The 24,186-nt window shown below is 38.5% G+C and overlaps 1 protein-coding gene across 2 annotated transcripts in view; it reads right to left on the bottom strand.

Annotated features, from left to right (window-relative positions):
* Positions 1 to 23,847, bottom strand: part of MDFIC2 (MyoD family inhibitor domain containing 2) — a 103,598-nt gene extending 79,751 nt beyond the window's left edge. The window contains exons 1-2 of one of the 2 annotated variants that reach the window (XM_087866640.1): positions 23,776 to 23,847; positions 23,109 to 23,196 (exon numbers count right to left, since the gene is read on the bottom strand). In XM_087866640.1, the coding sequence (XP_087722766.1) occupies positions 23,109 to 23,196 (88 nt within the window). In that variant the 5' untranslated portion in view covers positions 23,776 to 23,847. Of the gene's footprint in view, positions 1 to 23,108; positions 23,197 to 23,775 lie in introns of those variants that run through there. The other variant, XM_087866639.1, reaches the window with a different exon arrangement.
* Between the last annotated feature and the right edge of the window lie 339 nt (positions 23,848 to 24,186).

Below are 24,186 nucleotides of genomic sequence, written 5' to 3'. Positions count from 1 at the left end.
CAGCTGATATTTTATGTCTCTAAGTGTTTATCCATGACGGTTCCTCTCCTTGATGCATCCTCCTCCATCATCACTTCCTGCTTCTTCCCCACAGGTTGACTCTTTCTTGTGTTTGAAACTCAGTTCAATAATTCTCTTCCCTGCTAAGCTTTCCCTGACTTCAGAGTTGTCCAAAATTTTTACACTCCTAAGTCATCAGGGCACCTTGTTTGAAATGCAGATTCTTTAGCTCCAGCTATAGAAATTTTGGCTTATCCTATCTTGTGGATCTCATGAAATCTTCAGGCCTAAAAAGCTCTTGGAGTGATGCCAGCACAGGTGGCCCCTTGATCTGCTTGGGCACCCTGTGTACTCGACGTGGCAAGTCCTAGCTGGAAATTGAAGCCATTCTGGACAGACACATGACTCACTTGGAATCTGATGTGTTCTCCCACTATTCCTACCACCTAAATTTCACAAATCAGATCATGTTACTTACACGTGCTAATGATTTCTCATTCCTCCCTAACTAAAATCTAAAATCTTCTCTCCAGCCGCTTAACCTCTCTGGCCCTCACTCTTTTTTTTTTTTTTTTTTAAGATTTTATTTATTTATTTATTTATTTATTTATTTATTTATTTATTTATTTGACAGAGATAGAGACAGCCAGCGAGAGAGGGAACACAAGCAGGGGGAGTGGGAGAGGAAGAAGCAGGCTCCCAGCAGAGGAGCCTGATGTGGGACTCGATCCCGGAATGCCAGGATCACGCCCTGAGCCGAAGGCAGACGCTTAACCGCTGTGCCACCCAGGCGCCCCTCCGGCCCTCACTCTTACCACTCAACCTGGCTCATCCTACCTCTTTGGCCTTGAACATGGCAAGCACTCTCCTGACTCAGGGACATTGCACTTGCTCTTCCCCATGCTGGAAATTCTCTCCCTGTGGGTATAAACATGGCTCTTGCCCTTATTTCATTCTGGTCTCTGCTAGGGTGTTAGCTAATCAGAGAAGCCTTCCTTGACTAACCAGTTTATACCCTACCTGCTTCTACTCCTTAACACGTCTCAACACTGGCCATTCCATATACTTGTTTGTTGATTGCCTACCATTCTCCACTAAAATATAAACACATATGACTTTTTTTTTTTATTCCTTCCACAGAACTTAGAACAGTGGCTGGAAAAATGAGGTGTTAAGTATTTGTAGAATGAACGAATCTGTCAATATTTTCTCACCAATACAAAACAAGAAAAGGGAAAATAAAAGATAAGTCTTAAAAACTTTGGGTGTCCAAGATATGCCTGTCACCAAGACTGACTCTGGTAACAAGACAAATGGAGCAGGAGACCGAAGAAGCAATTGAATATCCCAATCATCAAGGGTTTGGGAGCTAGTGCTTAGAAACCTCAGTAGGATTCTCTCCAGCAATGGCTTTGGGGTGATTAATAATCAAATAATAGAATCTACTTATTTTGGCACTGACACCAGCACTAGGTGGTCAGGAACATAAGCAGTCCTGTGGCAGGAGATGCCTGTAAATCCCAGCCTTATTAGATGGGAAGACACTGGAATAGATTTGCAGAAGCCTTGCAAAATGATGCAGTACTCTGAGTGATTGCTTTTTGGTTGGTCTGTGTTTTTAATGCACTGTGCTTGGCAGATAGTAAATGCTCAATAATAGTGGAATGAATAGGACCTGGATTTGGAAGTAGCTGAGTCTGGGTAGTTACTATTGAGACTGATGGATATCATTATTCTTCCTGGGTACTATAGACATATGCAAAGAACAAGGACTTTGAGGACTAGTCTCAGCTTCTCTTTGTCCCTGTTACCTAATCTGTACAATGGACATAATTGGGTCACCCACTTCCCTCTGTGGGCCTTGCACAGATTAAAGAGATTGATGTTTGGGTCAGGTTCTTTGTAGCTATTATCATGATAAGGGTTGGGGTTTGGATGTCTGAATTTTAAGGGAGCTGCCAGTTAGAGTCCTGATTTCATACAGAGTAAGAATAAGGAGTATGTGATGCTTATTTCTTAAAAAGAGAGAAGAAGAAGAAGAAGAAGAAGAAGAAGAAGAAGAAGAAGAAGAAGAAGAAGAAGAAGAAGAAGGAGAAGAAGGGGGAGGGGGAGGCGGAGGGGGAGGGGGAGGAGGAAGATCTGAGGCAAATATGGCCAAATGTTAACATCTGTTAAATCTGGGTGGTGAATAAATAATGTATTTTTTTTTAAGATTTTATTTATTTATTCGACAGAGATAGAGACAGCCAGCGAGAGAGGGAACACAAGCAGGGGGAGTGGGAGAGGAAGAGGCAGGCTCATAGCGGAGGAGCCCGATGTGGGGCTCGATCCCACAACGCCAGGATCATGCCTTGAGCCGAAGGCAGACGCTTAACCGCTGTGCCACCCAGGCGCCCCATAAATAATGTATTTTTTAAAGAATGTGTAACATGTCAAAAATTAAGCAGTTAATATATGTGCTGTTAATCATCTTGCAAGATTATTAAACTTAACTCTGTTTCTGATCCCTGAATGTTAGTCATCCCCCCTTAAACAGATGGCCTTTCCATAGTGTTTGGGTGGCAAAAATACTGGCTAATGGCTTTTTAACGTCCTGAATAGAACATGATTTTAAAGCCCAATCAGACTGGTTTTCATGAGTACAACTCTTAAAACTGTCACCTTGTTCTAGTTAAAGTTCCATGAAAGCAAGGGTCATGTGGTGTTTCATTTATAGTTTTTATCTCATTAGACAGACATAACGAACGTTGGCTAGCAGGAAAAGTGACAAGGCCAAGATATTTGACTTGTTCATTCTTATGATTTTTTTCTGTAATCTTGCCCTAAATTTTCTAGTGAGGTTAACTCAATTCCAAATTGTAAACTATCAAAATTCGTATTTGACTCTTTACCTATTTGTGTTAACCTTTCTGGAAACAAAAACAAAAGCAAGAAAAGCAGTCTTTGAAGAACGACAAACATCAAGAGTAAATGGAATTGGTGTAGCTGATCCGTGTTTTTGAAGTTTTACTGACAATGTTACGTGGGTTAAACTTTAATCACTGTAGTTCTAAATCACTTGTTTCTTACCAAAGAAAATCATATTCTTAAAGTAATTTTACCTCTCTCTGTAGGACACCTATCCTATGCAAAAAAAAAAAAAAAGTATTTTTCACCCATTTTAATGGTTAACAACTAGGGTTCTGGACCATAAGGGTTTGCACCTGACTTTCCTACTTACCACATATTGATCTTGGGCAAATTACTTCTATTTTATAGAGCTCAGTTGTCTCATTTGTGAAATGGGGGTAATACAAATAGCCATCTTGTGTGTTTTTTGAGAGAATTCGATGAATTCAAACATGTAAGTGCTTAGGACAATGGCACACAAATTGCAAGCGATATGTGTACACTGTTATTAGAACTAATATGAGTTACTAATTTTCCATGCAGAACTCTTATCTCCCTTCTCTGGACTGGCCCGCAGTCCTGACCTGGCTGTGTTCTGGTACTTGTCATAGTATATCATACTTTTTCTGTTTCTTGGCCCTTATCTCTCACTATACTCGGAGATTCTCCTGAGAAGAGACAATACTCTTAGCCCAGGGCCAGGAGCATCAGTGGACAAAAAGGGCAGATCTTTGGCAAGTGTGCTGACATTCTTCCCTCTGGTACTCAAGACAGAGTTGCTCCCCTTATCCCACTCAGAATCCTCTTCGACACAGCATCCTAGGCCTCACTGGCAGTAGATTAGAACCACAAAGTTCAAGATGCTAACGTATTTGTTACCCGTATAATACATGCTCATTAAATGAGTAATGTAAGTATCCTTTGTCTGTTTATTTATTATTTTTTAAGGAATTTAAAAACAATTTCGAGAGTAGTTTTAGGTTTATAAAACAATTGAGAGGGAGGTTCAGAGATTTCCTAAACCCCAACCCCCACACAGGCGTAGCCTCTTCCATTATAAACATCACTTCCATTATAAACCAGATGGTGCCTTTTTTTTTTTTTTTAAACTAAGGATGAACCTTACTTTGTTCCAAGATGTGTAGTCTGCATCTGCAGATCTTGTTGTTGACTTCCTGGCAGAATGTAGGAGTATAATACTTTCTTTTTTCCCATTCTCCATCTCCTACTTAAGTTTGCCCAATGGTTTGTTTTTAATTAAGAGTCATTCCCTTGTTGAGTCCTATCTATCATATATGAGACATGATGGCTTGAAAGATGAATAAATGATCTCTTTCCTCAAGAAGGTAAACATTAGTATTATTAATTATAAATATGATTAATATTAATTATGAAGTTATTGCTTTATGACTAATTTTGTATTAATCTCCCCTGTTAAACTGGCAGATCTGTGGCCCCCTTAGGACATATTACATCATATCTCTGAATTCAAGCTTCTTTTTACAAAATGAAGATAGTAGTACGTATATCACAGAGTTGTTGGAAGAATTAAGTGAGAATATACACCCCGTGATTTTCTCTTATAATATTGATATCAATTGTGCTTAGCCAATTATTTGTAATAAGTAATATCTGCCTAGCTCGACTGGGGCCTCTGAGTGTTGTTACTGTGCCTGCCTTACTCCCCTTGATCGCTATTTTCAGCCACTGTGCCTGATACATGGTGAACTTAATTACTGTTAATCACTGTTAAGTGAATCTCGAAGTAATTGCAAAGATGGGATTCAAGCTATGTGTGTGTCTGACTCCTTTAGTTTGAGAGACATTGAGAAAAGAAAGTTTATAAACTTGTTTTTTAATTTTTTCATGTAGGAGTACTTTGTATTTGTTATACTTTTCAACGTACTTTTTATGTAGGAGTATCTTGTATTGGGATGAATTTTTCTTTTTTTGAGCAATAGCCCTTTCATGCCGCCTAATAACTTGACAAAAATTCATTTCTAGTATGACACCTATGAAATGTTCTCTTTAATGATACACAGATATTTAAAACTATATATATATGATAATATATATCTATATAGATATAGGTGTTATCTATATCTATATCTATATCTATATATGTTATATATATGTGGATAAAGGGAAGAATCCCCTTTTCATGATTATACAATATTTTGCTAACTGTATGTAATTGGTTTTGTATGTATTTTTTAATGCATTTTAAATATTATTCTGAGGAGGGGTCCATAGGCTTCATCAGGCTTCCATGGCCTGATATTTTATTAAAAAAATAGGAGTTTTGTTCAGATTTTTTTAGGGTTGAGTGGCAGAGGGAGAGGAGAGAGAGAATCTTAAGTAGGCTCCACGTCCAGCACAGAGCCCTGTCTTACAACCCTGAGATCCTGACCTGAGCCAAAATCAAGAGTCCGATGCATAACCATTGACTGGCTACCCAGGTGCCCCTCAGATTTTTTCTTAAATGGCTGAATTACCCTCATGGTTATATTTCCTACAGAAACAACTTTTTCAGAATAAGCTTAGTATATTTATGATTTAAAATTATTTAATAAGAGAAAGATATATATAATCGATTACTAAAAATGGAAATGATTATCTCCTTGAAAGAAGGGAAGACGTTGTTGGTCACGCAATCTCAGGCCTTTGATTTGTGCTGTTGGACAGGAAATCAGTAGCATATTATATAATGGGAGGGGCAGAGGCTCAGTGTTACCCAACCCAGCTCCCCAGCCCCACTGTTCAGATTTCAGGAAGTGTTCTGCTTGTTAGGGATCCTTAACATATTTTTGTGCCATGGAAGCCTGATGAAGCCTATGGACCCCTCCTCAGAATAATATTTTAAATGCATTAAAAAATACATACAAAACCAATTACATACAGTTAGCAAAATATTTGAATTTTTTTGATAATCTATGTGCATATTTATCGTTAAGTTAAATAAGACTAGAAACTGAATGCGAATGATGGGATTAAGAGTAAACAGTATTGACACTAATATAACATTGTATGTTAACTATATTGGAATTAAAATCAAATTAAAATAAAAAAGAAACAACATTTTGAGATATCAGAGACAATTATAATGTGATATGAAAATATCTGTGACTTCTGGTCTTCACAAAATCACAGTTGTCACCAATACCACTGTTGTGATACTGCCTGTATTTATGATCGAAGGGAATTCTAAATTTTAGTTAGAGATTAGTGAAAACTAAACACTTCTGTTTTAGTTGGGTGCTATGGGGAGATAAAATGGCGTTAGCTTGGTTTTTGTCGCCACATAAGACTTTTTAATAGCGAGGATGGTTAGATTCCATTTCATTTCAATTTGACAATGTTTATGAGCACTTCCTGTTGCCAGACACCGTGTGGATGTGTAGGGAAATAGAGAAAGGAATCAGAAACCACACATTCCCTGGTGGTTTCAAAAGGGTCAGGTGAAGGGAGGAAGAGACCTAAAAAGTAAGCCATGAGAAAAAAGAGTAAGTTAGTAATAATAATAGTAGTTATTATTGGGTGCTCGGTACTTTTCATTCATTTTTGCTCATTCAGGAAAGTAGCCTTCATCTGGAAATAACAGAAAATTCCAACTCAAGCTGGCTTAGAAAATAAGGTAATGTGTTTCTCGTGTGCCCATTCATAAGTAGGGCATTCAAGGATGATCAAGTCCATGGCTCAACATCTTTTATAACAGTTTTTTTTCCCCTGTGCCCTTTCCCTTCCCCTTTCCCATTTTCCCCCCTGGGCCGTTCTGGTTAGGTGTGTAGCTCTATTATCAGTCTGATAACAAACTTTATGGTGACAAGACGGCTTCCCCACTTTCAGGCATCACGGGAAAACTTGACAGCATCCGGAGAGAATTTAGTGGCCAAAGAACAAAGGACAAAAACAGAACAAAATAAAGGAACCAGCCATCCACCTTCTCCCAAATGAAATGAAATAAAGTACAAATGTTCATCAGAAGCTCCCAGCATACGACCCCCACCCTGTGTCTCGTTGTCCTCACAGCCTCTTTGTACACCAATTAAGCGAGTGTCTAAGGAGGGTGGCAACTTGTTGAAGACACCGGCAGAATTCTAAAACTGTTGTACATCTGACAGTTCATTCAAAGCAGCAACATGTTTACTGATGGGGAAAAGGGAAAGCCTTGTTTATCAGAACGTTTTCCTCACTTTGCAATAAGGCAAAGATAAAACGAAGGCGTTGTTTGCATCTCTTACAAACCTTAGGTTTCCTTTTCCCATAATCCCCCAAATAAATTGTAGTTTGACACATGAGATGCATGAAATTTAATTTAAACCCTATGCTGTTTTTCCCTGTCTAAATTGTTGGCTGATTGTCTCCCTAAGAGATGGAAACAAACTATACATGATAATTTCTTCCTGCTAACTACTGCTTCCAAAACTTACCAGAGACTATGATGGACCTTGTTTTAGTTCATCAAAGTCTGAAAAATACTCAGACCCAGTTTCTAGACCTATCACTTCTAACACCTTGACACTAATTAACATACATTTCAGATAAGGTCATTAAAATTTTTTTAAAGGTAAATTTTAACAGTTAAAATAAGTTGTTATTTAATTCATGCCAGGTGGAGTATACACTGTAATTCCTGTGTTTCCAATGGAGCAAAGAGCTTGATTATTTTCCCAGCAACCTGGGTGCTGCCCTTGTTGTCTCTGTCTGCTTCGTCCCCAGAACCAATTTACCAGAAGTCCTGACTATTCTAATTTTCAACGTATTCTCAAATTTCTCTTCCCATTTACACTGTCATTCTTTTAATTCTTACTTTGGCTGTCATAAGCCCTCCTACCTGCCATCCACCAATCAGCTTTTCGTCCTTTCCCATCCACATTGCTGCCAATGTGCCTTTTTAAAAGACACATCCAATCATGCCCCCTCTGTGCTTACTGCCACTTAACATTTTCTTATTACTCTTAGTATAGCTTCGCTCACATGCTGTTCAGTACTGTGTTCTGCCTATGTGGTTTAGGGTGTTGCCAGGCTCTGGTCCATGTCCCCCAGTGTATCATGGCTTTACCAATGTTTGTTGATTGACCAGTGAGGGTATTTATCATGTCTTATCAGACATTTCTTCAGAAATAATGCAAACCTATTTCTCTCTGAGCCCTGGTAACTTTAAAAAAGAGAACAAGGGGCACCTGGGTGGCTCAGTGGGTGGAGGTTGAGCGTCTGGCTCTTGATTTCGGCTCAGGTCATGATCTCAGGGTGGTGAGATGGAGCCCCTCGTCAGGCTTCATGCTCGGTGGGGGATCTGCTTGGAGGGTCCCTCCCTCTGCCCCTCTTCCTCTACTGGTGCTCATACTCTCTCTCTCTCCCTCTCTCTCTTTCGCTCTAAAATAAATACATCTTTAAAAAAAAGAGAGAACAAACTAAATTTATATTGAAGCACGCTTCTCTTATTGAATTTAACATTGGACAATTTTAATAATTGTACAAATTCTTTTGCTTGGCTCTGGATAGTTAATTACTGTAAAATGAGTCCTTATGAAAACAAAGTGAAAGAACCAAAGAGCCTACCTGTTTACTTAAATATGCGAGGGAAAGTTGAGATAGGGATTGTAAGGTAAATGTTACAAACCGCAAAAAGACTGAATGTCTTGGTGGAAATGAACAGTTTAGATATTCGAGCCACTAAAGGGCTGTCATTAGACTATACCTTTGTTTAACCCCCAAGTTCTTCAGTTAGTTTCTCTGCTTGCTAATGCCAAATTCGTGTAATGTCTTTAGTTTCATTTGGACAGAAATACAGATGCTTATTATTGCATACGTCTGGGTACCTTGCGGAACAATAAGCGTATTTGGGGAATCACAATTCCTTGAGCTTCATTACAATTCTTCTTGGAGAGTGGAAGAGTATTTGCCTTTGTTTTCTCCTTATGTAAAGTGAGGAAGTAAAATCCTTCCTTAAGCCTTTTGTTACTGTTGTTTTCCTTCTCTAAGGTAGATGTTAAAAATTCCGAGGGGCGCCTGGGCGGCACAGCGGTTAAGCGTCTGCCTTCGGCTCAGGGCGTGATCCCGGCGTTCGGGGATCGAGCCCCACATCAGGCTCTTCCGCTATGAGCCTGCTTCTTCCTCTCCCACTCCCCCTGCTTGTGTTCCCTCTCTCGCTGGCTGTCTCTATCTCTGTCAAATAAATAAATTAAAAAATCTTTAAAAAAAAAAAAATTCCGGTTATTTGTAAAGTATCATTTGACTACCTAGCTTTTTTGAACTCCAAGCTTTATCATTTTAACTAAAACATATTATTATTGTAAACTCACAGGCTTCTGATCACCAAAGTATGACTGAGATTAATTCATAATTGAAAAATACAATGGATGCAGTGTCTGTAATGGCTAGCTGAAGTGTGTTTGTTTCTGGCTTAAAGCTTTTGCAGAGTGGTGTCTTTTATTCTTTGCTAAATCCTACTATTTAAAGATTTAAAGGGAGAAATTTTTTAAAATTCTAAATATAAGAGGGAAAGTCAAGGTCATGTCTAGGGTCGACGATGGGCTGCTACTTGCTGAATATGAGGAAGCAGGGCTGTGTGTAATATAATTTTCTTGCTGGAGAGATGGTATGACCAGATAGGGATATTTGAAAATTAAAGTTAGATTTGGCATCTAAATACCCTTTAGTTTGCAGGTTTTTGATCTGTTTATTGCCCATGCAAAAATATATTGCTGTTTCATAATCTGATCATAGTTGATTCTGCCATTAGTTTTTCCCCCACGCCCCACGCTTTGATGTGGTATGTTTTATTTTCAAGTGCTTGTTTCACAAAGATCAACAAACAAAATAAGATAGCCACTTCCCTCCTCCATTGGCCATGCTTTTTGTTTAGTTAGCCAACTTCAACAGGAAGATATTAAAATGATTAATCCTTATAACTCGCTTGTGTCTTAAGTGACTGGGAATTATGGGAGCTGGACTCCAATTGCTATCTCTTAAATATGAATGCAGTATAATATGACAGAGGGGTAATTCATTCTGAACTATTTAATCACTACAATCTGTAGATAAGCTGGCTTCTGAATTTTTGCCTGATGTCATAACTAAGTCCTCCTTCCCATTCAAGTCACCATGACCGGGCTGAAGATAGGGGTTGAGAGAATCCAGCTAAAGGAATAATAGAATAATAGGTTGAAATATGCATCATCTGCATGACTTCTCCGAACTTCTCCCAGCTCCTTTAATTTTAGTTGTCAAAATGAGTGCCAGTGAGGGGTTATGGGTTATCTACCTTCAAGTGTATCTCAAAGCAGAGTCCATAACGGGAAAGCACTGGATTCAGAATCAGAATACCTGGAATGAGACCTAGTCCTGGTGTTCATTACCCATGAGACTTAGGACCAATTATCTAAACATCTCTGACTTAACTTTCTTCATCTATAGAAGAAAAGCACGCTAAGGCCTTCTGCACGTGGCTGTCATGTAACTTAACCGATGTCCTGATGCACAAAATATTGGAAATTGTCACCTGTAGAACAGAGGTGAGGGGTGAGGACTCTGTAAGGTGCTTTTCCTTCGTTCACTTACAAGGAGCTTCTAGTAGATGTTGTAGTGTGAGATTCAAGAGCACAACATTGGAAACAACCTGAATATCCAAACGTGGAAATTGGTTGTCTATATTTTATTACTTCACTAGTGGAATACCATGTGTATAACCGTTGAAATGATGCTGTACATCTATATTCATCTGGAAAGGAATTCATATTCATTGACAAGAAAAACACAGTATTAAATATGTTGCGTAATCAGATTTTATTAAAATTGTTAATTTATTAATTACTGATTACTAATTTTGTATGCATGCATACAAACACACATGCAAACATTGTCTCATGAATCTAAAATACAGAAGAGAGATGTAAAGTGGCTATCTCTTGATGGTAGGATTTGGAGTGATTTTGGCTATTTACATCTTCTAATTTTTCTGAAATAAACATAGACTATTTACATAAGGACACACACACACACACACACACACACACACACACACATTAGAAATTGAAGTTTCAGTTCAGAAGCTTTCTATAGTATCTGATAACTCCTTCTTCCTTCTATGCCTTAATATTCAGTTTATGGCCAAGGCATTGGGACCAGCACTTTCTTGGATGCTAGTACCTTTGTGTCCATTGCCCTGGCAACCAGCTTCCTAATTCGGAAGTCATTCTTCCTCATCTGTGGATGCAACAAGCTTCTAACAAGTCACTCTGTTTCCACCCTTCACCTCTATTTCTTCCAATCCATCTTCACGAAGATCCTCAAATCACAAATGTTTTCTAGAGCTCAGAGTTGATTCTGTTACCCTTAGGTCCTTCCTGTTCTCCTGACCTCAACCCCAGATATGTCTGATCACTTCTCTTTGTCTTAGGATATTTGGTTTATGCTCTTTGGCGTGGTATTCAAAATCTTTTATAATACAGCCAAGGTTTATTTCCTGCTCTCCCACACATATCCTTCACCCAGCGAAACATAACTACTGTTCTCTGAACGCTCTGGACTTTTCTGTCTCCACTTTAGATCATCATATTCATTAGTCTGTAATGCTACTGCCTATTAAAACCCTACAAATTATTTATATAGCTCGGCTGAACTCCCACTTTTTCCAGATTCTAGGTGTACTTTTCCTACCTCTGAATGTCATAGAATTTTTGAAATTTATTTGTATATTCATTTATTCATATCATTTTTTTAGCAGTTCCTGTGTTCTAGGGGCTATCTTGATGTTCTAATAAAGAGGTAAACAAGCCTGATATACTCTTGCCCTAGAGCAATTCACAATCTAATACTTAAACATTTCTGCTTTATTTAAATCTATTGACTTATGGTGAACTTGCCTCAACTACCACCTCCCCCTCCAATCACACATACACTGATTGTAGGCACCTAGAGCGTTATTTATGTTTGGCTCATAGAAATACTGTGTAATCTGACAAACAGAAGACAGTCAACAGATGTATTGTTGGAAGGGCAGAGAGAAGAATGGAATAAAATATGTTTTCGAGCAACATAGTCATATATATATGTATTATATACGTAATATGTATAGTTATGTATATTATACATAGTTATATATTATATATAATTTTATATAGTACATATATAATTTTTAAACTATGTGACTTTTTTCTGTTCAGTGTCTTCAAATTTAAATTTGGAAAAAAAATTTAAAAATATTTATAAGTAAACAAAATGTAAATTTGGTTCCTGTGGAGCATTACTGATTTCTAAACGATAAGATCAAGTTATTTCTGCTAATTGGTCCCAGGGGAGTCTAAGATGAGACTGGTTTCGTTAAGTAGAACCGAGACAGAGCACATTCTTCTATTAGAGAGCAAGTTATGTTACAGATCTCACACTTGATCATTTAGCGTGAAAGACTGAGACTCGAGAGTTTGTCTTTTAATTAGTAGATGTTGGCCTACAAGTATTTAGAGGCTTAACAGAGTACTGAATTTAGACACTCAATATATTTATGACCTATAAATACACTATACCTCTAGGTTGTGTTGTTATTTTAATTTTTAAAAAAAGTCCTTAATTTTCTCTCTTCATGGAATAAATTATCCCCTTATGAATCTCCCTTGGAAACATGAACTCCCTTACTATCTATTAAATATCTCTATCTCTTTATGTTATAGTTTTTCCTCATTTTAAAATGAGGATATCAGTTGTTTTCTCTCTCTCGCTCTCTTTTTAAGGAAAAGGGCTGGTAATACATTAAAGGACATTTACACAAAAGGTCTTTTCTTTTAAGAAACTATGTAATGAATCTAAGTTATTATTTTTAAATGAACTCGGCTATTTTCAAATGACTCCTTAGTATAGTTGTTTTAAATCAACTCTGCTAAATCCATTAAAGATGAGATGAAGCAAAAAGCACTGTTATAATCTTAAGAGAAATCTGTATCTGTCTAAGGAATTGGGTGTACCCATATGGTTCGGTATGTGAGAGATTTGATACTGAAAGAGTCCATCCAAATGGTTTGTGGACATTCTTCTATGATTTAAATACAGCTTACTTCCAAACTTGCTCCTGTCTGAATCATATAGCAAACAGGATATACTGTTGGTATTTTGTTTTCCCCAACTGAATTATAAGGTCCTTGGCATGGGAGTCATAGTGTGTTATTTAAGTCTGTGCCTTGTAGGAAATCAAAACATTTGCTGTTTGAGTTTACTCAATTTCATATTATTTTGTACTTGTTTTATGGTATGAATGGTTTATCTTATCAATCTGATTTCTCATGTAGTGTTGTAGGAAATTAGTTTTAAGACACATGCATAGAGTGGAGTTTTTTCCTTTTTACTAACCGTGGCCTGCATATAACTTTTGATATGTTTTTTCTCTGGAAGAGTTTATTTATGTGTACTTTGTGTTTATGCAGTTTATATTCAAGATGTTTTAGTATTAGCATCTATCTTTTGGTAACTCCAGAAGAAATTTGTTTTCCTGTCTGTCATGTTGACTATTCTACACATTAAAAAGAAAATAAAATTGGTAAGTGAAAGAAGAGCTAAAATGCAGATTTTCCTGTCCTATTGTCTGTTGTTTGAGATTAGACATCACAAAGCACCTTTCTTACCTTCTGCAATGTAATTATTGCTCTTTAAATCCACATTGGTGTGGAAATTCAGCTCAAGAGGAAGGATTTCCTGATGTCTTATTTAATACTACACCTCTATGAGTTGTCCTCTCTATTTTTTCTTGAAGTTAGACACTGGCAAAACTACCGTCATTGCCCTTGCTTTTCGTCTTTGCTGCACATTTACTTTTCGACAGGCTTAAATAATGGCTAAAATGGTTGAAATGATTTATGCCTGTAGAGTGATGTCTTCATTTGCTCTATTCACATTTCTTTTTTTACTAATGGTCTGGTGAACACCTAGTGTAGGTGCGTTTTATTAGAGAGTCTATTCCCTCTAAATGCTGTTCCTAAGCTGAAAGAAATGGGCCATAATCATATAAAAATAAAGTATCTCTTTGTAGAATTTATAAGAAATGGAATGTCCTTATTCCTGAGGCATAGAACATAAGGGACTTTTCTCTCTCGCTCAAAGATGGCTCTTCCTACTAATGTTGATTAAGTGGACCACGTCAACAGCTGTTGTGACGTATAGAAAACGAATGTGTCTGTTGAACATCTCAACTGAAAGGAGTAAATCTCTTGAAGTTTCTAGTTATCCACAATTTTCTTCTTCCTGTTAAGACAGGGGAGATGGTTTCCAGTCTCTACAAATTGCTTCACTCCTAGTTCATAAAACTGCAATTAATAATGGTGAGCTAAGATCATTCTGGACTTGATGTACTGCCCTATCATCGTTGAAAGAGAGTCCTTAAATCTGCTGTTTAACAACTTATAGGGACTTTGCACTGATTAATTCATCTGGTCATAGTCTCAAGGCTGACACGGCATCTTGTAGGCCTTCCATTCCATTGGGATCAACATCATCATTTTATAAGAAATGAGCTTACTACTTTATAGGCTTAGTTGGAAAGAAATTTCAAACGTCAGCTGTAGGACATGCCACTGGAATTTAATTTGTTGACCTATGAGAACACAGAATATCTCATTTTTTACTGAACCTTCTAAACATAAAATAAGTTTATCAGAGAATCAAAATGATTCTGACACTTGAACTTCAGTAGAGGACCAATACATTTAAAGTAAGTACTCTCCTTCCTGAAATGTTCAGCGCTCCATCAACAGCACATGTCAGGTTCTTAAGAAAATATTTTCCCTTGCGGAAAAAAACACTGGAAATCAGATCATGGGTACTGGCTCACAGAGTCAACACCATTTGGGGGCCACACAGCATCTGTTCTCCCTCTATTCTGGTGCCGAATTCCCTCTGACGAAGCATCTCTATCCCTTTAGATGCAGTCTTGTGGTACCGTCAGTCAAGGTTCCCTGACTTGCCTAACCACAAGGGGGACTCATGGCCAAAGCTAATGAGTTTTCTTCCTTGGGATTTGGAGTCTTGAGTATGGGAGGACAGAAAAGTATGTAGAGCCAATTTGTTCTAGGAGTGGTGACCCAAGGATGCTGTTAAGTCTTGCTATCTGGATCACCAGAGCTGGATTGGTTCCTGCCCATTCTGGACCTGGATATTTCCTCTAGACTGTAAGCTACCTCCAAGCCTTCCAATAAATTCCTCTTTTTATTAATTTAGCTAAAATCACTGTTACTTTTTTTCTCAAGAACTATGTGATGAATAATTTTATGTGTCAGTTGGCTAGGCTAAGGGATACCCAGGTAGCTGGTAAAATATTATTTCAGGTGTGTCCATGAGTCTGTTTCAGGAATAGGTTAACACTTGTATTTGTAGTCTGATTTTTTTTTTTTTAATAAGCTTTCACCAATGTGGGTAGGCATCATCCAATCTGTTAGATGAAACAAAAAGGCAGAAGAAAGGTAAATTTTCTCTCTTCACTTGAACTATAATATCTATCTTCTCGTGCCTTTGGACACTCCTGTTTCTCAGAACTTGCTACTTGGACCAGGCTTTACATCATTGGCTCACAGAAATTGGGACTTGGTTGGGCACTATATTGTTGGCTTTCCTAAGCCTCCAGTTTGCAGACAATGGATCATGAGACCCCTCAGCCTCCATAACTGTGTCAGCCAGTCCCTTGTCATAATAAATCAATCTGTCAATCATCTATCCATCCATCCATCCATCCATCCATCCATCCATCCATCCATCCATTCTATTTATTATGTTTCTCTGGAGAACCCTGACTAATAAAAACTATTAAAGCTTTTTTGTAATTATTTTGTAATTATTAGATTTTGAATGTAATGTCTTGTCCTTTGTTAGTCTCTTACCTTAGAGTCTTTTGAGAATAAAATGTAGTGGGATATTTTTACTACGGTATAAAATATATCTCTTGCAGGCATTTCCAGGGTAATGATTGCATTGGAATCCAAAATGCTGACCAAGGTCTATGGAAGGTTCGAAGCTCTGTTCCTGAGCAAACTCTCCAGACTCATTGAATGCCAACCTTCCTTTGGGTCAAGATGCTCCAGACACTTTTGTTTTCATTCATTCACAAAGAGCATGACATGTTCTTTCCTGCCTTAGTCCTTTACCTGAAATTTTATTTCATTTCCTTCACTCTCCCCATCAACAAATGCCTTCTCATTCTTAGGTCTATGCAAAATCTCTAGCAGACTTTCCCCATCAACATTAGAGTGAACAACTGGTCTCATATATCCTATTGTTCGGTTGATAGTCTTCATGGGGATGCCTCGAAGACATTCCACACTTAAACTGACCCACCCAGATCTTCTGATTCTCTCACCTCCAGCCAGTTTTTCTCTCATTCTTCTCCATTCAGCATTACTGTCATGCAGTGTCTCACACCAGAAGTCAGCCTTGACTCCTTTCTTTGTATTGCCCCACACCAATGCACCAGCGGGTTCAGTCGGCCCTACCTCCCAACTAGATCCCAATCCCTATTCTCCCACTTTCACCTTCCAAGTTTTATCCTATCCCAGTTGTCATCTTTTGCTTGGTCAACTGCAATGTCTTCTCATTTATTTCTGCATACACTCTTTGCTTCATACAATTTAAGTGAGTGTATGTTCTCCTGCTTGGAATCATCAGTGGCTTCTAATTCCAATGAGGAAAAAAATATCCAAATTCCTGACTGTGGCCAGCAAGGTCCTACATTATTTCCAACTTAAGCACCTTGCTTTGCCTCCCCCCGCCCCACTTTCTTTCCTCCCCTCCAGCCATGCTGAGCCATAGTATTGGCACAGGCTCTTCTCCCTGTTGGAATGCTTTTCCCAGATTCAGCACAGCTGGCTCCTTCTGGTCATTTAGGTCTCAACTCAAATATTTCTGCCACAGGACTTCTTCTGATTCTAAAGAATAATTCCCCATGCCAATCCCTATCCCATCATCTTGCTTCCAAGCTTTAAAATAATTACCCTTGTAAAATGAATCATGTTCTCGTACTTGTTTTCTTATTTATATGACTTGCAAGGGCCTACTTTCACATCTAATTTTCCCTTTCAACTGTGTTTAAAAACAAAACAACATTCTATTTGACTGTTACTTTTTACTCACCTGTATTTTGGTTATGAGGTAACACATTTTTACAAGGTAATGAAGAGTACAGAAAGAAGAGCTAATGATTCCATTTTGTGTGTATACATAGGAGGAGGCATTTCAAGATATGCTATTTGTGGCAGTTAACAATTGGAGATGGGTGGATATTACCATGTCTTAATTTTTAAGGTAGGCACAAGAAAAGCCCCTTTACAAATGAGAATTATCTGAGGGAGAGAATTAGTATGGATTACTAATTATTAGTATGGATTACTAGTAGTCATTATAATAAAGTACCTAAATACATAAGCTCCTGGAGGACAGGGACTGTGGCATCTTCAGTCTTTGGCATCTTTATTTCTTTGCTTAACACATTGTCTGTGAGTTTTAGAAGAGCCCCGTCAAATGGGTTGCTGAGTTGAATTAAATATGCATTTAGAACTGTTTGAATGTTCAGGGTCTGAAATTATTTTTTGAGCAAATGAAGTACACTGTCTTCCCTTGGGATTAAGGGAAGGCCAGTGAATGTGTGAATGTCAATAAATGTAAGATTCTCACTTTGCTGTCTCATTTGCGAACAAACATTGATTAGGACTGAGGTGGGATGCTTGGATTATGGATTTGAGGCTTGGCATTTTATTGAAAAGGGAATTTGGGGAACATGACTTTTGGGACCTCGAGGCTGTTTTTAGTATCTTGGATTACTAGCCTCTAATATTCATGAATTCTGTTTCAATGATAACCAGTGCTTTCAAGTTGCCAAGTCATTGGTGACCTGATCCCTCCACTTCAATGCTAAATAAGTTTAGGGAAGTCTACTTTAAAATGTATTTAATAATGATTTTGCAATCACCAAGGAGCTATACTGAATTCAAAATAACTACAGAATTCTCATTTTTCATGCTCTTTTCTTCCTGGTATTTATGGAAGGTGAGAACATAGCTTATGTGTTGCCTTCCTTCCTCCTTTTATTTGACCACACCCGATTTCCAAGTACGTATTTTCTCATTGGAGCCTCTCGCAATTTAACAACTGTCGGGTGGAGTGAACACCCACTTAGGTTATGAAACTATGCCTTGGTACGCTGAGGGCACACTTCTAACTTGGGATGATTTTGGTCTTCCTTCTGCTTATTACACCCATAAAGAGAATGCTGCACTAAGACAATTATAGACAGCTCGTCTCTTGAAGGACAAAGTTTTATTTCAAGGTTCTTAAGTTTATCTTGTTTAGTTCAAACACTTGTCTTTGCTCATACCTATCAATGTGTGTGTTTATTTATATATATCTGTGCCAGTGCAGCGATATGTATGGAAAAGAGCCTTTCAGGACATTGTAATAGATTTTGTTTAGAGATACAAGCTCTTGGGACAGAAGTTACAAACTGGTAGCCTCCGGGCTACAAAAGACTCACAGAACCTGCCGTCATTTGTCCTGCCTGGCGCTTTATTATTGCTGCTGTTGTTGTTTTTACTTCATTTTTAGAAATCTGGAGATTTCACCCAGAAATCCAGATTTCTATCTTCTCCTGAAAAATCCGGAGACACTGTAAAAAATTGTGTGCCGTTCAAACACTGGCGATGCTGTGATTTTAAACTGCAAATGGCAACAATTTAAAGGCTTCCATCCCTTCATTTTGATGTTTCTCTTCCGTATCAAATGGTGTAAGGTACAAGCACTAAAATGCTTACCCAGAATGCTCCCTGGCTTAATGGGGTATTACATGCCATCTTATTCCACCTGTAATTTTCCCCCCAATTTCTATGTTATATCAATTTTTCCTTCATAAAGTTTTTCACATTTGGGCCTATTTTCTTCCTCTCCTTGTTATGACTTTTATCCAGGTTGTTTTCCTCACTCCTGGGCTACGGAATGAATGCACTGCTGTCTTAGCCATCACCGTCCCTCCTGCTTTAACCTTGCCTCTGCCTGTCCCTTTCCGCTCCACACAGCAGTGACAGATCCATATCCCCAAATCCCATTTCAGTATATTTGTCCCTGCCCTCAGACCTGTCGTGACAACCCAGAACCTGTGTCCAGCGACTTCACCTGTAGTCAGAACTCAGTCTGTTTGCTCCCCGCAGTTTGTGTTAACCCACTCACAGATGACTAGCCAACACGCCCATTTCCCATGCACCAAACCAGGGTCTTCCCGCCCTGACGCCTCCGCTCCCGGTCGTCTATCTCCTCCTCTCCACCCGTACAAATAGACCCTGAGCTCCTTTAAGATCTCCTTTCTCACCTATTTTGGTCCACACTTGTACATCATGCTTCATCTTGCCTCGTACATATTTCAAAATTATATTGTGTTTCTCTGACAGTCCTAAAACACAGTTTCTCCGCGTAAGGTCTGTGCACATCTTACTTCAGAAGCACCTGTCTTGCTCTTCAGTGTTTATTCCTGGGCTTCCTAAATACTCCTGAATTCTTTAAGTGGGGGCCCAGGAATCTGATAAATCTCAAATTTGAAAGTCTGGCATTTAAAGGCGGGATGATTAGTAGTACCCATCACCAGCCTATCCCATTCCCCCACCCCCCTCCCCTCTGAAGCCCTCAGTTTGTTTCTCAGAGTCCATAGTCTCTCATGCTTCATTGCATGGTGCACTGGGTGTTATACGCAACTAATGAATCATGGAACTTTACATCAAAAACCAGGGATGTACTGTATGGTGACTAACATAATATAATAAAAAAATATTATTATAAAAAGAAAGGATGCTTAGTAGTGGTACAAGATTGCCTGACGGTTGGGTAGAAAATCAAGTAAGATTCCGTTAATTTGACAGTGAGTGCATTTTCAGGCCTGCCTGCATGTTTCTCAAACACTTTTTACTCTAATTGTTGATCGCAGCCCTGGGTGTGGCTTTCACCAGCTCTCTGACACCATTGCTGAGGCCTTCAGGCACAAGGGATCATCCATCCCCACCCGAGGGCAAGTGGAAGGTAAGTAAGAGCCTCTTCACCTTTCAGGCAAACGCAAGACAACTAGATAAACCCCTTGAGTACAGGACCGTGTTTGTTTTTCTATTTTTTTTTTTTTTTTTTTTTTTATGATTCTCTACCCTGCTCATGCCTTGTCTCCAGTAATGCCATGATTAAGAAATGTCGAGTCACATTGGATAAACTGAATTCACGTTTGAAGTTGAGAAGTTAGAAGGCATAGCAGTTCTCATGTTGGCAATGACGGTGATGATTCCTGTGAGTTGCACGCTCACTCTGAGGTCAGACCCTGAGGTCACTGTTTTCTGTAGGTGATTCCAGGGCAGGCTGACCCCAACCCTAATTAGGCATTGCTAGGATTCCCTACATTGTAACAACAGGGAGCATTCAGCTGAAGTTGCAGGGGCAGGCAAGAGACACAGTGGTGTGAGAAGCAGCTACTCTTGTCATTTGTGAAAAGAAAAAATTTTTTGAACAACTTTAAAGCATCAGATTTCATTTCTTTGAAAGCGAGGGGTTGATACATTTAAAACATGGATTGATAACCATTGGAGAAGTCACTGTGACAAAGTGGATGAAGGCCAAGAACAGAATTTAGAACCGGGTTTAAGATTCGGGTTGCCATGGGCACCTGGGTGGCTCAGTCTGTAAAGCATCTGCCTTCTGCTCAGGTCATGATCCCAGAGTCCTGGGATCGAGTCCTGCATCAGGCTCCCTGCTCATCGGGGAGCCTGCTTCTTCCTCTCCTCCCCGTTCGTGCTCTCTGTCACTATCTCTGATTCTCTCTCTCAAATAAATAAATAAAATCTTTAAAAAAAAAAGATTCAGGTTGCCACTTAATTGTTCTGCAAGTTTGAACAGATCCAAAGTCTCTCTGAACTTCAGTACTTTAATCTGTGAAATGGGGACAATGTTGCCACATAGCCAATTATTGTAGGGACTAAATGAAGGAATTTATGTAAAATACTATAAGAATATACAGGGCTGTTACTATTACAGACTGTTTGAAGTGTGAATCAAGGTCTCAAAAAACATAGTTACTTTATTTTGAATCATGCTTTAAAAAGGGAAAGAAACCCCACAGTAATAATGGAATCTTATCCCCATAATCTCACAAAGCAGGTATCGTGGTCCCTGGCTAAGTAAGGAATCTGAGGCTCAGGGAGGTTAGGTAACCTGCCACAGTCACACAGCTAATGAATAGCTTAGCTGAGATTTAAAAACCACACCCGTCTGCTTTAAATGCTCTGTTCTTCCTACTGCACCAGTTTGCCTTAAAAAAAAAAATAATTAGCCGGCACATATACTTTTTCTTAACATTAAAAAAAAAAAAAGACAGTTATGTTCGAAAACTAACTCATCCTGATAATTCCCAATTAAGATGTTGTCATCTAGCATCTGGCTCAATTTCCTTTTATGAAATATAGTAAACATAATTTGAGTATAGCTTAAATGAAGTGTCCAAATGGGATAAAACAGGTCACCTGGGAAATTAGATTTTATAGATTACAAGAATTCAATGCCTAAATCGTACTTAATGGACGCAATTTTTTTTTTAAAAAATTCTTCAGGAGACAATGGACTGTTCTATCAATTTTACCATTACTTCTGTGTGAGACATCTATAGCCTGGAGCAACTCAAGCAAAAATAAATAATATAAATTCCGCTCTAAGTGGTAGCGAAGAACACCTCTGTCTTCGTGGGTTTGGGGTTCACAAGAAAAACATAGGGGGATCTCTGACCATTAAGTTCAATTTTTCACTTCCACGTTGTATTTTAAAACATCCCATTTAAAAATATTTAATAAAGAGAAGTTAGAGAATGTTCTTGCCCTGTGGCTTTTTGAAATTGTTTTGAGTCTGTACCAGCCTTTCTCCAGAAGCAGAGTCTGCAGTAGAGATGAACTCCAGCCATTAATTTTGATTACTGGGTCATATGGCGGAAGAAATGATCTTTTATTTTTCTTTTTTTTTTTTTTTTACAAAGTCAACACTTTTTGAATGAGGGTGGGATTAAGGATCAGAGCAGATATGAGGGTGTGAAGGTGGGGGTGTTGATGTAAACCCTGTAAAAAAACCATCTGAGCCCAGCCCCGCCCTGCGCAATAAGTTAAGTATCTTTCCTTTGAAACGGGGGCAAGGCAGTGGTAAAATTCACAAACTACAGAGTCCCACCGTCTGGGATCGAATCCCGGCTCTGTCATGTGCTAATTTTGTGATTTGAGGCAATTTTACTTGAACTCTCTGAAATTCTCTTTTCTCATCTGAAAATTAGGAATAGTTACTGCTTCCTCGGATTGGTATGATGACTCAGCGTCATCCTCGATACCCAGTGTCGGTGTGGTTGATGTCATTAGTATTGTTTTGGTTTGTAGAGCTTCCTCGCCATAAACATTCAAGCCCCCCATGACCTTGTAAAACAATTTTGAGGAATGGCAACTACTTCAGAGTCTCTTTACAATTGCATAGATTCATGCAATAACCTACAGGGCCCGTATCTATTGGGATAAAATGTTAATTCAGTTTCTTTTAAGAGGCATTAAAGATAGTCATAAAATGAAAAGATGATAAAACCAAACCTTCTAGTAAATAATCACGAGTTTCTACGTATTTTCAAAAGTGCACACATTCGTACTCATCTTAGGAGAACATATCGATTTGTGTGTATTTCAAGCAACCATCTTACCCACGCGAGGCCCGTGGCCGCCAGCGTTCTCCCCTGGGAAGGTGGCTTCTCTAATTACAGTGAATGGTGATTCTATTTGTAGGCATGACTTCCTACAGCATGCACGTCTTTCTGTGATTATTATTTAAAAAATACTTCTCCTGAAATTATTTGGTCTTCCTGGCTATAAAGGAGAGCATCTACAGTGTAAGAACCTCACAGATAATACGTGGCTGGGTTGAAAATGTATATTCTCTTATCAACAAAATAATCAGCATTTACTGCAGCATAGGGCATACAAAAAACATTTCAATACTAAAGCACTCAAACTACCACTTAGGCCAAAAGGAAAAAAAAAAAAGAAAGAAAGAAAGAAAAAAGGAAGAAAAAGAAAAAAAGAAAACCAGAAGTACTAACATTATTTGAGCTTTTGGGACATTTTCCTCCTTTTCCCATACTACCTCTTGCTAATAAACAAAAGCACAATTTTTCCCATGGATAGAAAATCAACAGCAAGAGGACTTACCTTCCTTTAACCAAGAAATGTTATTTTTATCATTTTCGAAATGCTCAGCTGTTCTTACTTTTATCTTTTCCAGCTCAGTTTCTGACATCTAAGTGGAAACAGAATTTGTGATATAAAAAATTCATTAAGAGCCCGAATTTATAACATTGAGCTTTATATTTAGAGACTACTGCCATATTATAGGAAAATTTTATCTCTATAATTTTTCAGCTCGCTGTCTAATGTTAAGTCTTACATTTTCTCCATTTGTAGTATTTTAAAACATTGACAGTGAGAACTAAACTTTATATGATGGTTCATTTTTCAGCAGTAAAGATGGTTATAAGACCTAATAATTTCTGAATACGAAAGAATAACAGATTAACAACTAGTCACAGATTTGTGAAAAAAACACTCAGTTGCTGTTTTAATGTCTTTTTTATAGTCTATAAAAAAGCATGCTGCAAAGTGATATACAAAGATATAACCAATAATAAAACTCAAAAGGACCTTTTCAGCCATTTATTGGATCCAGTGAGAACCTTACAACCTAAGTCAGGCCAAGTGGAGCTCCCTGAAGGTGCTGAGACCTGTGAATGCACCTTCAGTGCATTTGCACCTGACTTCAGTGGCTTGCTCCCAGTGAGCAAGGATGCTCCACTGGAATCAGCATCTCAGTGCAACTCACCTGTGTGTTCCCAAAAGAGGAGGCCCAAGGTGCAGGGCAGGGGAGCAGCCTGGCGATGCTCTGGGCAGCCTTCCTTGTTGTTTCTGGATGTCCAGCATTCCTCCACCCTGCCAGAAGTGAGCGGAGAAGCAAATACACTCCCTCCCTGGGTGGTGCTAGATTTGTCTTGCTGCCAGAAGCATCTAACTTGCGGCTGAAAGGTTTTTTTTTTTTTTTTTTTTTTTTAAAGGTAATATAAAGCCTGTGGTTCAAAACAATAAAAACCTTTTGCTGGCTAGCACTTATTTAAAAGGACAGTCTGCAAAATAGGATACAAGTAATGAACTCTTTTCAAATGGACCGTTTCTCTAGTCCCTTTCCTTCCACACCCGCCATTCATCACTTGGGGGTTAATTGTAGAGGATGTAGAAA

The sequence above is a fragment of the Ursus americanus genome, chromosome 14 (genome assembly GCF_024610735.1).
Source record: "Ursus americanus isolate L20-20 chromosome 14, mUrsAme1.1.p, whole genome shotgun sequence".
Lineage (NCBI taxonomy): Eukaryota > Metazoa > Chordata > Mammalia > Carnivora > Ursidae > Ursus > Ursus americanus.
Note: the sequence above shows the minus strand (reverse complement) of the source record. Positions and strands in the feature narration are given on the sequence as shown.